Consider the following 14,538-nt stretch of genomic DNA (forward strand, 5'->3'; position numbering starts at 1 on the left):
TTCTCTCAGTCCCTCAGTCTATCTCTGACAGTCTCTCAGACTCATGTACTGCTGGATGTGAGAAAATGACTCGCTTCAGTTATGCGGAATATCTCTCTTTATTTCGTTCCAGTGGAGTGCGGAGTAACCGGCGCGGGTTTGACAGCGGGACCCCCACCGACGTCACTGCACCCCCCTCACAGTGAGTCCTTTGTTATTGCTTTTGTCTTAAACACATGGTGCCTATGAATAAGCCATATGGCTCCAGTTTGAAATAATATGCAGTGTCTGATTTTCTACAGGTGTCATTTAAATAAGAACTGTTTACTTTAGATGATTCCAAAACACAATCTGGGTCTGTCTATACATTCAATATACTATTCCATGTCTTTCAATACAGGATAGAGTGGTATGCAGAATTAGAAGGACAGTGGATGACATTTATATGAGAACTGTTTACTTTAGATGATTCCAAAACACAATCTGGGTCTGTCTATACATTCAATATACTATTCCATGTCTTTCAATACAGGATAGAGTGGTATGCAGAATTAGAATGACAGTGGATGACATTTGTATGAGAACTGTTTCTCTGAGACCTTTTAAAAGAATTATTTAATTATTTATTCTTTCTTAATTTAGCGTTAAATATAAGATACATAATACTTTTTTTTAAGTAGTTATTTATTTATTCATTATTTTAGGTTTAAATATGGGATTTATTTATTTATTAGGGTTTTAATGTTACATTTTACACACTTTGGTTACATTCATGACAGGACAGGTAATTGCTGGTTATTTACTGGATTTTTGGATTCATCAGTTCAAGTTCTAATATCAAACACCAGTTCATCTCACTTGCATGTCTTTGGACTGTTGGAAAAAAACGGAGCTCCCGGAGGAAACCCACGCAGACACTGGGAGAACATTTAAACTCCACACAGAAAGGACACAGACCGCTTCACCTGAGAAATACGGGATTAATATACTATTATTACTTAATACTATAGTATTTAATTTGCAATAGTTTAAAATAGTATTTTCAAATAAGCACAATATAATTTCAATTATAATCAATTCAGTTATTTATCATTTTACAAACCAGTTGTATCTAAAAATAGGACACATGCCATGCAATATGTGTAATTTTAAAATCTTTCCAGAGTATAATTAATTATTTAATGTATAATTGAATTGGTTCCAAATATAGGATAATATAAAAAGAACCCAGTCAAAAAAACAACACAAAAAAAACTTACAGAAGTGCTTCCATAGTAAACATTACCTTACTCTAGCTTAAGTAGACAACAGTTCAGGAACACAAATCTTCTGAAACCCTGATAGAAGCAAAGGTTTTTTTGTTTTTTGTTTTTTTAGGAAATGAATAAGAGTGTTAGTAAGTAAGTACATGTCACCTTAAGTGCTTAGTAAAAAGGTGATGTACATGAAACTTATTACCTTATTACCTAAATCCATACCATTAACACCACTGACAAGTGAGATTAATAACATTGATAATCCTGTTAGAATGGCACCTGTAAACATGTGGGATATATAAGACAGCAGGGTCATGGTTAGATGATAGAAAGATGTCAGAACACAGTTCTGAGCATGGGGCTACGTAGCCACAAACAATTCAGCCCCCTCAAAGCCTCTTTAATGGGCATGCGAGCATCTGAGATGGAGATTAATCCTGTTTATTTTCACATCATGTGGACAGGCAGTTCATGAGCTTTACTTACCTCATGAAGAGTATTTATTTACATGCATTTTAAAACATTCACTGCCTATACCTCGTCTTATCTTAGCCTTAAAATATTTTGAATATCATATTAGCTTTCTAAATGTGAGATTAGGTATTAGATGTCTGTGGCATTGGATCTTCCATGCATTTAGCCATGTTTAACATTGATGATCTCAATATCATTTAAAGTCATTTCTGTTTTGCAGAGATGTAGAGCCCATGATCCTGGCAATCAGGAGAGGAGATGTGCACACAGTGTCTAAACTGGCTGATTCGACATCATGCATCGAAACACATTCTTCAGTGGATGACTGGACAGCCTTACATGAAGCAGCACAGTGTGGACAAGCTGCCTGTGTTAAAGCTCTCCTCAAAGGTGGGTGCATGCAAAATTTACACAATGCAAGGCTTTCTCTGGGATATTTGCATCAGCCATGATTTGTCACATTGTCCACACATACCACCATCGGCACTCCTTCAAACTACACAAGCTCAGGACTGCACAACCAGTTAAAAAAGCACCCAATGACATGCCTTTTTTATTTGTTTAAAACTCAAAAGAGGGCATCCTGAAAGGATTTTGACATGCTCTTTCCACCTGCATTGGTTTTTGGGTATTCTGGTCAGTAAATAAATGGCAAATAAAAAGTGTATAGTGTCCTTGTTTGATAGATTTGAACCCTGAATAATGTGTGGCCCCACCTTGCACACGGTGTTTTAAGGTGGTACCAGACCCACCACAATCAGGATGAAGCAGTTACTGAAGCTGGATGGAAAAAAGTTAAAATACTTCAAATAAAATACGCTTAAAACTGATTCACCACATGTTTACAAAATGTGGGGAATGTAATCATTTATGAGATCAAAGCCCGTAACAACTGGTCCAACAATGCTATTGTTTTTTTTACTAATAATGTGAAATTCTATAGTAATTGATGGCCAACTACCTTATGCTTTCATATTAATTCTTAGTATTTGAGTATAGACACAAATGTCTTTGGTCCTTATTTCTAGCCTTTTTCTCAGACATGGTTTTGAGAAATGTGTGTGTGTTTTCAGTGTTTTTGGATTACACAACCTTTTCTGCCAAGGAAATAGTGAAATTTGACTCTTCCCCTTTAAACTTTTTTCCTGCTTAATGTTTTGGACCCAACTTAAGGTCTTTAGCACTGCGTACACTAAGCAATAGAGATTATTGCTGTATTTATTTCCTTTTTACTTGGAAAGATAAACTTGCTTAACAAGTTGAGCAGCTAGTGATAATTTAGTGTGTGTGTGTGTGTGTGTCTGTGTTTGTTTTACTCCCCCACACTTAAACCCACTTCAGTAGGATTAATAGATGAATGCCATGTGTTACACACTGTATATAAATGCAAGCTAATTATAATTGTGTGTGTGTGTGTGTGTGTGTGTGTGTGTGTGTGTGTGTGTGTTCGTGTTCCTCAGTGAAACCCACTTTAGTAGATAAGCGTACCCTTCAAGAGCAGACTGCTCTGCTGATAGCAGTTGATGGGAAGCACCTGCAGTGTGTGAAGAGTCTTCTGGAGGCAGGTGCAGATCCAGATATCAGCAATAAAAATAAAGAGACACCACTGTATAAAGGTATAGACTGCATGTGTGTCTTTGTGTGTATAAGATAATTGTAAAACATGGATAGAGGTTGGCAAATTAAACAAAAAAACATAAGTCAATAAATATATAAAGATCTAACAGCACAAATGCTTCAGTAAATGTGTGCTATTAAACACAATTAAGCAGTTATCATTCCACCATACTCTGTGGTGTGTATATAAATGCTGGGACTGACCAGTTGCCCTTGGTTTAAGGTCAAATGGCAAAAGAAAATATGAAAGAGGACTAGTAAAAATCTACAAACATCATGTTTATTTTCCTTTACAAATAATTTTATTTGCAGTTTCTAGTTACACCACAGACACAAATTTTAAGGGGACCTTACTGATAAATAAGCATTTTGTCACATGTTAGAATACTGGACACCCTCAGCCTATTTGCAATGTTAATCAGAGAATTACCTTAATTCTAGCTTGTGAAAATGAAAGCATCGACATTGTGAAAGCGATACTGGCATTTGGAGGCACAGTAAACCAGCGCTGCCATCGGGGCTGGACAGCTCTCCATGAAGCAGCAAGACAGGGGAACACACAGCTCTGTGAGACTTTGCTTCAGGCCGGTGCTGCAGTCAATGCCCCCAACACTGACGGCGTCACTCCACTCATAGAGGCAGCTCGGCATGGCAGAAAAAATATTGTGGACTACCTCATAAGTAAAGGTATGAAGGCAGCTTGGGACACACTGCAAGATATGTTGGTGGTTTTAGAGTGTTAGTGTGATATGCTTACTTGGCCTTTTTATTTACGATGTTTAATTAGCTGATGTGGGTGAATAATAAAATGTCACTGTAAGAGTTAAAGCCTTTTCCATAAATACACCACTCATCTCAGCTAATTATAAATCGATACAAACCAAGCTGATTCATGAAAGTGTCTGTGGCTTAGAAAATATTTCATGTCAGGTGATGGCTAAAAAGCCACATCCAACTCAAAAACAATTTCACAACACAAAGTATTAGGAAAGAAGGAAACAGGAAGAACAGAGGGGCTCCCACAGAATTTTTGTGTACTGTACATGCCCAGCCTCCAATAAAATAACCACTGTCATGTAAAAGTACACATACATTATTTAAACCATATCGTGCAGGCTGGTTTGGGTCTAGCAGATCTGCTGATTTACTGTATTTTTACACACAACAGTCTACAGAGGTCACACAGAATATTGCAGGTAACAAAAACAAAAAAGTCCCACCTATGGGTGGAGTTGTTGATAAAAGTGGTCAAAGGAAAATGCCCAGACTGGTTGAAGAGTATGTCAATTTAAACAATCCCTCTTTACAACAGTGGTAAGTTGACAAGCATTTTAGAACTTTTAACATGCCACATCTCGATGCAGAAAGGCCACAACAGCAGAAGACCACATCTGTCAGCTAGGGGCAGAATTCTAATGCTACACAGGGCACAGGCTCAACAAAACTGGTTAGTTGTTTGGATTAATTTTGATTAATGTGGCAACATGCCAATGATAGGATCAGACTTTTCTGTAAACCATTAAAAATTAAAACCAAAATAATGATGTGGGAGATGTTTTCTAGGCACCCAAATGTCCAGATTGACTATATAAATGCAATGATTTATTTTATGGCCACATTTTACCAGTTTTATAATGGCATGCTTTAAGCATGCTAATAGTTGACATCTCATACAGTACACTTTATGGCTTCTTTAGTTATCATATCTGAATCCCTAAAGCAACATTTTGATTTGGTACAATAGAAGATTTGGAATATGAATATAAGGCCTACAATGTTTCCTACATTTTGTGAGTTCCAAATAATTAAAGCCAATCTGAGAGCAAGAAGGGGGTATCGGTTTTGAAACAAACTTTGTATTACAAATAAAGCTAATAATTATATTTTATAATAATATATTATAATGCTGTGTTTTGTTGGTGGTATATTCTTTTTCCTGTGTCACAGTTTATACAGCCTTTTTTGATAAAGAGCATACTTTAAAGCCCATACTTGAGTTTCCCATATTAATGTGATATTCTGTCTCCACCTATCCACTTTGGAACATTGTCTGAGATCGATTAGGTTTGTCAGATTGCCATCTCCTCCCTATAAGACTGTACATGTTCACAATTTAGCAGTGAGCGTGATATCTGCTTTAGAATAATAGAACCTAATTATAGTGGAGATGTCAACAAGCTATAATTGGCATACCACAGATAACAGTGACTCCGAATGTACTTCATCTTTATCTGCTGTTTTTTTTTGGATACTTTGATAAAGCTTACTAATAATAATAATAATAATAATAATAATAAACAGTACTCAATGTCTTATTTACATGTTTGTATTTTGAAAGGTACTGGTGTAAATTTACAGTCATGTGAGGGAACTACTGCTCTGAGTGAAGCCAGTAAGTTTGGCCATCGAGACACAGTTGAACTTCTTCTCAAACACCACTCAGATGCCAACAAAGCCTCCAACACTGGACTTCTGCCACTGCACATTGCTGCCCAGCATGGCCATGAAGAGTAAGCATAATCATTTCAGATTCCAATTAAAAAATAGCTGCAATTTTACTAAGAAATAATTATACTAAAGTTGTTTACTGTACCAGCCTTTTTGAGAGTGGCAAACCACATGCTTCTGGACAGCTGTAGCCGAAACTGTTGTTGTCATCGACAGGTGTACGTCAGCAATGTGACATGAACTGATAGTGGTTCCTTATAGGGACCTCCTGTTAGGGTCAAAAAGTTTGAGGGTGCCATGGTGTGACAGGTGCTTCAAACTCAGTATTTGTTCTAGGTTGCAGCTGTTTAGAGACATCCTTTTGTCAAGTGAGCTGAATACTTTATTTGTTTTCACAAGTAATATGACAATTAAGGTGGTAATTAGTTTGTTTTTATGAAACCTAAGTATATAGATTATGGGTGAATGATATGACAAAACTATACTGCAATACAACAACACACACGGAACAGTGGTGCAGCAGGTGGTGTTGATAGCTTACGGCTCCAGAGGTCTGGGTGCATTCCTGTGCTTTATTATTGTCTGTGTGGAGTTATAGCATGATGTGTATGTGTGTGTTTCCTCAAGGCAGGATTGTAGCTAATTAAGTAATGGGTGGTAATAATTTTAAGGTGCTTATTAGAGCTGACTGAAAGTCCTGTTCTGCAACCCTGCATTTAATCACGTAGCTTTCCTTTTAAATCACAAATACAATGCCACTACTTAGGTTGGCTACTCTAAATAACTTTACAAAGATATTGATGATAAGTTAATTACTTTTTACTAAGTAACAAATAAGGTGAAACAGCTCAGACAACTAACAAAACCCAACTTATTATGACTACCCAAATTACATAGTAATGTGTACATACTATATACATAGGGATATTAAATTGCATTGTTTTTTATATAATTATCATATCTCCCAGCTTTAATGGCAATAATTCTGTATATTCTAATAATTAAATGCACCTTTTTTTCTTGTTTCCCTTCTAGAATTGTGTCCTTACTGGTGCCTGTCACTAGTCGATTAAAAATACGACAAAGTGGAATCACTCCTCTCCACCTGGCAGCTGAGTTTAACCAGGAAAATGTCGTGCAATATTTCATCAAGTTAGGCTGTGATTTAAATGCCAGGCTGTCCCACCAACGCTCAGCCATGTTTCATGACCATCGCAGCACAGTTCTGTACTGCGCTGTTGCAGCGGGTAATGCGGGAGTTGTGGACATATTGCTGAAAGCTGGCGCAGACCCTAATCTGGACCCCCTTAACCCCCTGCTGGTTGCAGTACGCCAGGGCTGTTTAAGAACTATTTCCACACTGGTGCAACATGGGGCAGATGTCAATGCTCAAATACCAGCTCATCCCACAGACTTTCCTGGTGTGCTCTTGTGTACACATCATCTGGGAATTTTACAGTATCTGTTGGACAATGGCTGTAACGTACAGGATTGTTTCAGGTGTGACCATTTGGACATTCTGCAAAGACGAATGGTGGACACAGAAGACAGAACTCAGGATACAGTAATGCCAAATACAGTTCCGTCACATACAATCTGCACAGAATCATCTACCAGAAATGTACAGGTATGGTAAACATTTACCTAATATTAATTATTAATCAGTATTTCGATTTAAGTATGTATTTCATGTGTTTTGATTATTAGTGTTTTAATGTATGTACACCAAATCCCTGTTCCCTATACATCACATCCATATGTACTCATTTATGGGCAAAACTATAAGGTTAGTTATTCTATTTTGCTATAAATGAGGTAGAGCAGTTGTTTTTAGTGGTTAAGGTACTGGATTGGCAATTGGAGGTTTTTTTGTCTTTATTGGAAGGCTTGTCAGGTTGCAGCTTTTGGTTCCCCAAGCAAGGACCTCAACCTTCAATTGCTTGTATTGTATTCTATAATAACTGTTAAGTCACTTTGGTTCAGTATAAAAGCTCTCACTTTCTGGGTTTCCTTGATTTTTGAACATGAATGCAAGGATTCACTTACCCTTTAAATTTATCCAAATTCATCCAAAAGACTTAGATAGGTTGAGGTCAGGCCACTATGTGGGTAATAAGGCCTGGTTTGCATTTGGCTTTTGAGTTTATTAGTTTATCAGTTTAGCATTGGATGGGTGGAGGTTTGGCCTCTGCAATGCCAGTCTAGCTAATTTATGTCTAACTTAGCAAAAAAAATCTTCATGCAAAGGGAAATAAGAACACACAATTCCCTAGAAATGTCATTGCATGCTGTATAATTAGGATACATCATTTTGTTTAACTTCAAAAGGGAATTGGAACTAGTGAGGTGCAACTGAGGATATACTATTTCTATGCCCAGTACACTTCAGCATTATAGTCCTATTCTATGAGCTTGTATGGCCTACTGTTTTACAACTACTCCGTTGCTGCTAGGGGTGGCTTTAGCAGGGCATAGATTTGACTTGAGGCATCCTATAGTATTTTTTTTAAGTCACTGTGGTATTAAATGCGACCCATTTTAGTGTCAATATTTTTTCATAGAGATGGTATTTATGATTTTATGCATCATTTAGCAATGGGTGTGGCTGAATGACTGAATTATAAATGCATAAATTGTACATTGAATAAACATACATTATATGGCCAGAAGGATGTAGGGACACATCCACTTACTGACTGCCATATCTCCAGTGGCCTGCACACAGCCCAGAGCTCTGTCATATAGTTTTTTTTATTTCTTAATTATACAGTTGTGGAAATTTGCATGTGATGTCTTTTCTGTCATTGTATGTCTCATGAATTAATGTAACTCAGTTGTACAAAAGAAAAACATTATTCATCAAAAGCTAGTGTCAATAAATCTATTTTAACTCATGGACTGGACTTTAACAGCAGTGCTTTTAAATTCAAGTATTCTTTGAGAAAACTTAATAACTTAACTAATAACTTACTTCTGTAAGTTGCTCTGGATAAGAGCGTCTGCTAAATGCAGAAAATGTAAAATGAAAATGTAAATATATTGCAAACAACTAAGAATACAGATGGACAATGTAAAAGCATGTCATGACTGATTAAGCAATATATAAAACATTTTTAAATGCACTTTTTAAAAATCCCTATGACATGGTGCTTAATACTTTTGCATTCTTATTATTTTTAGTTTTGCGAGTGGATCTCTTCTACCTCTGTGAGTCATATAGCAGCACCTCTGATAAACCTGCTTCTGGATTATGTTGGAAATGTTCAGCTGTGCTGCGGTATCACTAAACATTTAAAGAGTAAAGAAGCATGGCCTGTTATTAAGGAAAAAGCATGTAAGTATATTGGTTCTATCATTTTTATTGATGAACTTTCTTTTTTAATTACAGTAACTCTTAAGAAATTGTCGTTTATCCCCTAAAGTGAATTAAGAAAATATTCTGTGCCTTTGACTTGCAGTTTATTGTGTTGTGGATTTGATTTTAAATGGATATACTTGCCATTATTACACACCAAGCTACACTTAATCATCCATAATGACCAAGGATATTTTTTAATGATAATTAATGCAATTAATTAGTCCACCAGTTGCAAATTGAACCGATTGAACATAGACTGGAAAGACCAACAGGACCAGGACCATAGTGGCCATCGGACCATAGAAGAAGCTTCGCACAACCATTAACCTTCCTAGAGATGGCCGTTTGGCCACTTGGTCAGGGCAATAAGAAAGAACCCAACTGTTAATCCAGAAGTCTTCCAAAAGTCCTGAGCAGAGATGCAGAGAGGCACTCTGTGGAAGAGTGGTAAGACAGAAACCACAATTAAGACATACAGGTCCTTCTCAAAAAATTAGCATATTGTGATAAAGTTCATTATTTTCCATAATGTAATGATAAAAATTAAACTTTCATATATTTTAGATTCATTGCACACCAACTGAAATATTTCAGGTCTTTTATTGTTTTAATACTGATGATTTTGGCATACAGCTCATGAAAACCCCAAATTCCTATCTCAAAAAATTAGCATATTTCATCCGACCAATAAAAGAAAAGTGTTTTTAATACAAAAAAAGTCAACCTTCAAATAATTATGTTCAGTTATGCACTCAATACTTGGTCGGGAATCCTTTTGCAGAAATGACTGCTTCAATGCGGCGTGGCATGGAGGCAATCAGCCTGTGGCACTGCTGAGGTGTTATGGAGGCCCAGGATGCTTCGATAGCGGCCTTAAGCTCATCCAGAGTGTTGGGTCTTGTGTCTCTCAACTTTCTCTTCACAATATCCCACAGATTCTCTATGGGGTTCAGGTCAGGAGAGTTGGCAGGCCAATTGAGCACAGTAATACCATGGTCAGTAAACCATTCACCAGTGGTTTTGGCACTGTAAGCAGGTGCCAGGTCGTGCTGAAAAATGAAATCTTCATCTCCATAAAGCTTTTCAGCAGATGGAAGCATGAAGTGCTCCAAAATCTCCTGATAGCTAGCTGCATTGACCCTGCCCTTGATAAAACACAGTGGACCAACACCAGCAGCTGACATGGCACCCCAGACCATCACTGACTGTGGGTACTTGACACTGGACTTCAGGCATTTTGGCATTTCCTTCTCCCCAGTCTTCCTCCAGACTCTGGCACCTTGATTTCCGAAAACAGTACTTTGGACCACTGAGCAACAGTCCAGTGCTGCTTCTCTGTAGCCCAGGTCAGGCGCTTCTGCCGCTGTTTCTGGTTCAAAAGTGGCTTGACCTGGGGAATGCGGCACCTGTAGCCCATTTCCTGCACACGCCTGTGCACGGTGGCTCTGGATGTTTCTACTCCAGACTCAGTCCACTGGTTCCGCAGGTCCCCCAAGGTCTGGAATCGGCCCTTCTCCACAATCTTCCTCAGGGTCCGGTCACCTCTTCTCGTTGTGCAGCGTTTTCTGCCACACTTTTTCCTTCCCACAGACTTCCCACTGAGGTGCCTTGATACAGCACTCTGGGAACAGCCTATTCGTTCAGAAATTTCTTTCTGTGTCTTACCCTCTTGCTTGAGGGTGTCAATGATGGCCTTCTGGACAGCAGTCAGGTCGGCAGTCTTACCCATGATTGCAGTTTTGAGTAATGAACCAGGCTGGGAGTTTTTAAAAGCCTCAGGAATCTTTTGCAGGTGTTTAGAGTTAATTCGTTGATTCAGATGATTAGGTTAATAGCTCGTTTAGAGAACCTTTTCATGATATGCTAATTTTTTGAAATTTTTTGGGTTTTCATGAGCTGTATGCCAAAATCATCAGTATTAAAACAATAAAAGACCTGAAATATTTCAGTTGGTGTGCAATGAATCTAAAATATATGAAAGTTTAATTTTTATCATTACATTATGGAAAATAATGAACTTTATCACAATATGCTAATTTTTTGAGAAGGACCTGTACAGGTATTAAAAGGACAGCCCACTTGGAGTTTGCTAAAGGTCATGTACAGAACCATGACATTAGGAGATAATGAAGAGTCTGAAGAGATGGGTATTGAACGTTTTGGGCAGAACAGAAAGCATTATATTTGGTAAAAGCACTGCTTATCACCTGGCTTATAAAATCACTACAGTGAAACATGGTGGTGGCAGCATCATGCTACATGGGTGCTTCTCAGTTGCAGGGACAGAAGCACCATTTATTTACTAGTCCAGTACCTTCATCAGTAAGCTGTACTACAATACAGGGTTATCCTTTAACACTTGGGCAACAGTTTTTTTAGCACAACATTGATGTTGGAGTGCTTTCAGGGGAAGTCTCTAAATTCCCTTGAGTGGAACAGCCAAAGCCCAGACTTAAATCCCATCAAACATCTGTGGAAAGACCTAAAGCTAGCAGTTAACAGGCACTCACTATCCAGTCTGATGGAGCTTAAAATGATCTGATGATGAATAGGATAAACTGCCTAAATCCTAACCCCTGTAGGACAATGCTTGTATAAACCTATTTAAAAAAAAGATGCTGTAGTTGAAGCTGTAATTGCTTCCAAACTGGCTTCTACATAGTAATGATTAAATGATCTTAATACCTTTGTGAACAAGAAATTTCATTTTAAGTCAAGGGGTTTAAATACTGTCTGAATCCTCTTTATAAGACTCTGACTTTAAAGCTATCTGTATATGAGGTGTAAATACACTAAATGACCAAAAGTATGTGAATACTTGACCATAAGCTTGTTGGACAACCTATTTCAAAACCATAGGCGTAAATATGGAGGGTTCCCCTTGCAACTATAAAAGCCTCCACTTATCTAGGAAGGCCTTCCACAAAACTTGTCTGTGCAAATCTGTGCTAATTAATTTAAAAGATGCTCCAACTCTCCAAAAGGTGTTTAATAGGATTGAGGTCAGGGCTATGTACCAAACTGTTTAGACCCTGTCTTTATGGGACGTGCTTTGCGCACTCAGGCACAGTCATACTAAAATAAAAAATGGCCAAGCTGTTACCACTAAGTTGGAAGCTTATTTTATATTGTTTATTTTACACACTTTTTAGAAATTACTGTGGACCACTGGGGTGGCACAGCGGTCTAATGTGCTAGCCCACCACCACAGAGAACATGAACTTATGATTTGAGGATCTCAGTGATGCTATTAGGCTGGACAGGCATCAAAACGGTACAACTGGTACACCATGCCTGAGGGAGGATTTTCTTGCTCCTGCAAAAATGTGACCTCTGCTGTCTGGTTGAGGTGCTTGCACAAGCGGTGGATGATTTACAACAGACATAGGCCACTTCTTGATCAGTGCAGAGGTGTTGCAAGCAGCAAGGGAATTGCAAGAGGTAATTGGAAGCAGCTAGATTGGGGGGAAGGGAAAAGGCTGTGGCTGAAATACAATAACTCCACTAAATTTTGGTCATATAGTGTAGTACACTGTAAACTAAATATACTTTATTTGACTTGTACACATTGGCATCTCCACAGCATCTCCTCGTCCACTGATGCATCTGTGCAGACTGAAGGTTCGTGAACAGGTCGGTGCCCAGAGACTGATGTTGCTTAATAATCTTCCACTACCAAGCAGACTGCTCCAGTTTCTGCATTGTTTACAGGCCAACAACACAGTGTCTATTTATAAGAAAAGATGAGTTAATATTTCTTTGTCAGGTATGAATGAAATTTGATGTTTTTGGTACTTCTAGTATATAGTATACAGGTAGGTTATTTAGATTTGCTGTTATTTATAGTATGGTTGAGTGGTGCCTGCACTGATTAAACTAAAAGGAAACAGTTATAGAATAAATCCTTTATACAGTTATCTCTAAAATGATTGGCACCATTTGTAAAAATTATTTAAAGAAGGTCATAAAAAGGTTTATAATTAATGCTAAATCTCACACAGATTGTTTCTAACTTTAATTAATTACAGTTAATTTATTCTAAGAACAAATACCATAATGAAAATAAAATATGGTTTAAAATCTTTATACCATGTCTACCAGTAATCTACACTCCAAAATGTTTTTTGTTCAAGTTCATTTGTGGATTTACAAACATGGAAAAGATTAAATACTACACTAAATGTGATTTTTTTTTTTATGATGCCTTGGTTTGGATTTGCAGTTGGTTGATTTCCGGTATTCACTGTGTCATAAATGAAGTACAATAGCTATTGGGAAAACATTTCCAGTAATAAGTATAAACATGCATATTTATATTTCAAACTGTGAATGACAATTAGTGTGGAATTGAAGCAAAAACCCATTTTATAGTTTTCCACTTTTTGTAATTGTCAATACTTCTGTTTCAATTAATGTTACGTGTGTGTTGTTTAAAACTTCAAGTAACACTTTTAATAAACAACTGTGTTTCAAACATCAACAATTGATTGTAATACTCCTACATAGTTACATTTTATTAACATTTCTGTGTCTTCCAGTTCTGATATATAATACTTAAGTGCGCTTTAAAACTGTAAAGCAATCAAAACCACTATGATACAAGTGTAATTAAGTCATTTTCATTTTTCTTTCAAAGCCCACTTTTAAGAAATACCTGTATGTCTAATTAGAATAGCTTGTATTGCCATAGGTATATAAAAAATAAAATAATATGCTAACTTACTTAATCTAAGGTAATTTTTAAAGTTTACTTTATGTAGTTATGTACAGTGGCGGTTCTAGGGGGGGCCAGCGGGGGCCAGTGCCCCTGTGACAACCCCTACGGCCCCCCTAATGAGTGAGTCACCTTACTCTTGCGAACACACGGAAAATGTAGACTGAAAACTGCATAAATAAAATGTTGAATTCTATTGAATATCGACTGTTTCCTCTTAATGCCCACAATGCACATCTGGGCAGAAAGTCATTGCCCCCTCTAACATAGCCTCTGTCCCCTGCCTGGCCCCCCCACCTCACATGGTCTAGAATCGCCACTGGTTATGTAAGCTTTATGAATTAAATAAGACTAAAGTAGTCAATCAATAAGTAATCAATGAAGTAGTCAATTTTAAAATTCCATAGTTGCAATTTTGTAATATTTTACCAGTATTTACCTCAGTTTAACAGCAAACAAATATTTTCACAATAATTAAGTTTCAGATTGTAAAATAACCCCAGGATAATGTCTGACAAAAAATGTATAAAACCTTTAATGTCATTAAAATTCGCTGTTATTTAAAGCATCTATATCAGTCCTGGTATACACTACAGTATAAGCTAGAAGCTAATTCAAAGAAAACTCAACCTCAGTAACATGAGATGATTTATTACTGGATTTGAGTTTGCTACATTTCTTTATTGACCATT

At 37.2% G+C, this 14,538-nt stretch overlaps 1 protein-coding gene across 1 annotated transcript; it reads left to right on the forward strand.

Moving 5' to 3' along the window:
* The first annotated feature begins 65 nt into the window (after positions 1-65).
* asb2b (ankyrin repeat and SOCS box containing 2b) lies at positions 66-12,879 on the forward strand. The gene is made up of 8 exons (XM_063006734.1): positions 66-161; positions 1,913-2,099; positions 3,170-3,325; positions 3,768-4,013; positions 5,665-5,836; positions 6,810-7,401; positions 8,955-9,108; positions 12,716-12,879. Exons 1-8 carry the CDS (start codon positions 66-68, stop codon positions 12,877-12,879), a joined length of 1,767 nt encoding a protein of 588 aa, XP_062862804.1.
* Positions 12,880-14,538: the final 1,659 nt, after the last annotated feature.

This window comes from Trichomycterus rosablanca, chromosome 13 (assembly GCF_030014385.1).
Source record: "Trichomycterus rosablanca isolate fTriRos1 chromosome 13, fTriRos1.hap1, whole genome shotgun sequence".
Taxonomy (NCBI): domain Eukaryota; kingdom Metazoa; phylum Chordata; class Actinopteri; order Siluriformes; family Trichomycteridae; genus Trichomycterus; species Trichomycterus rosablanca.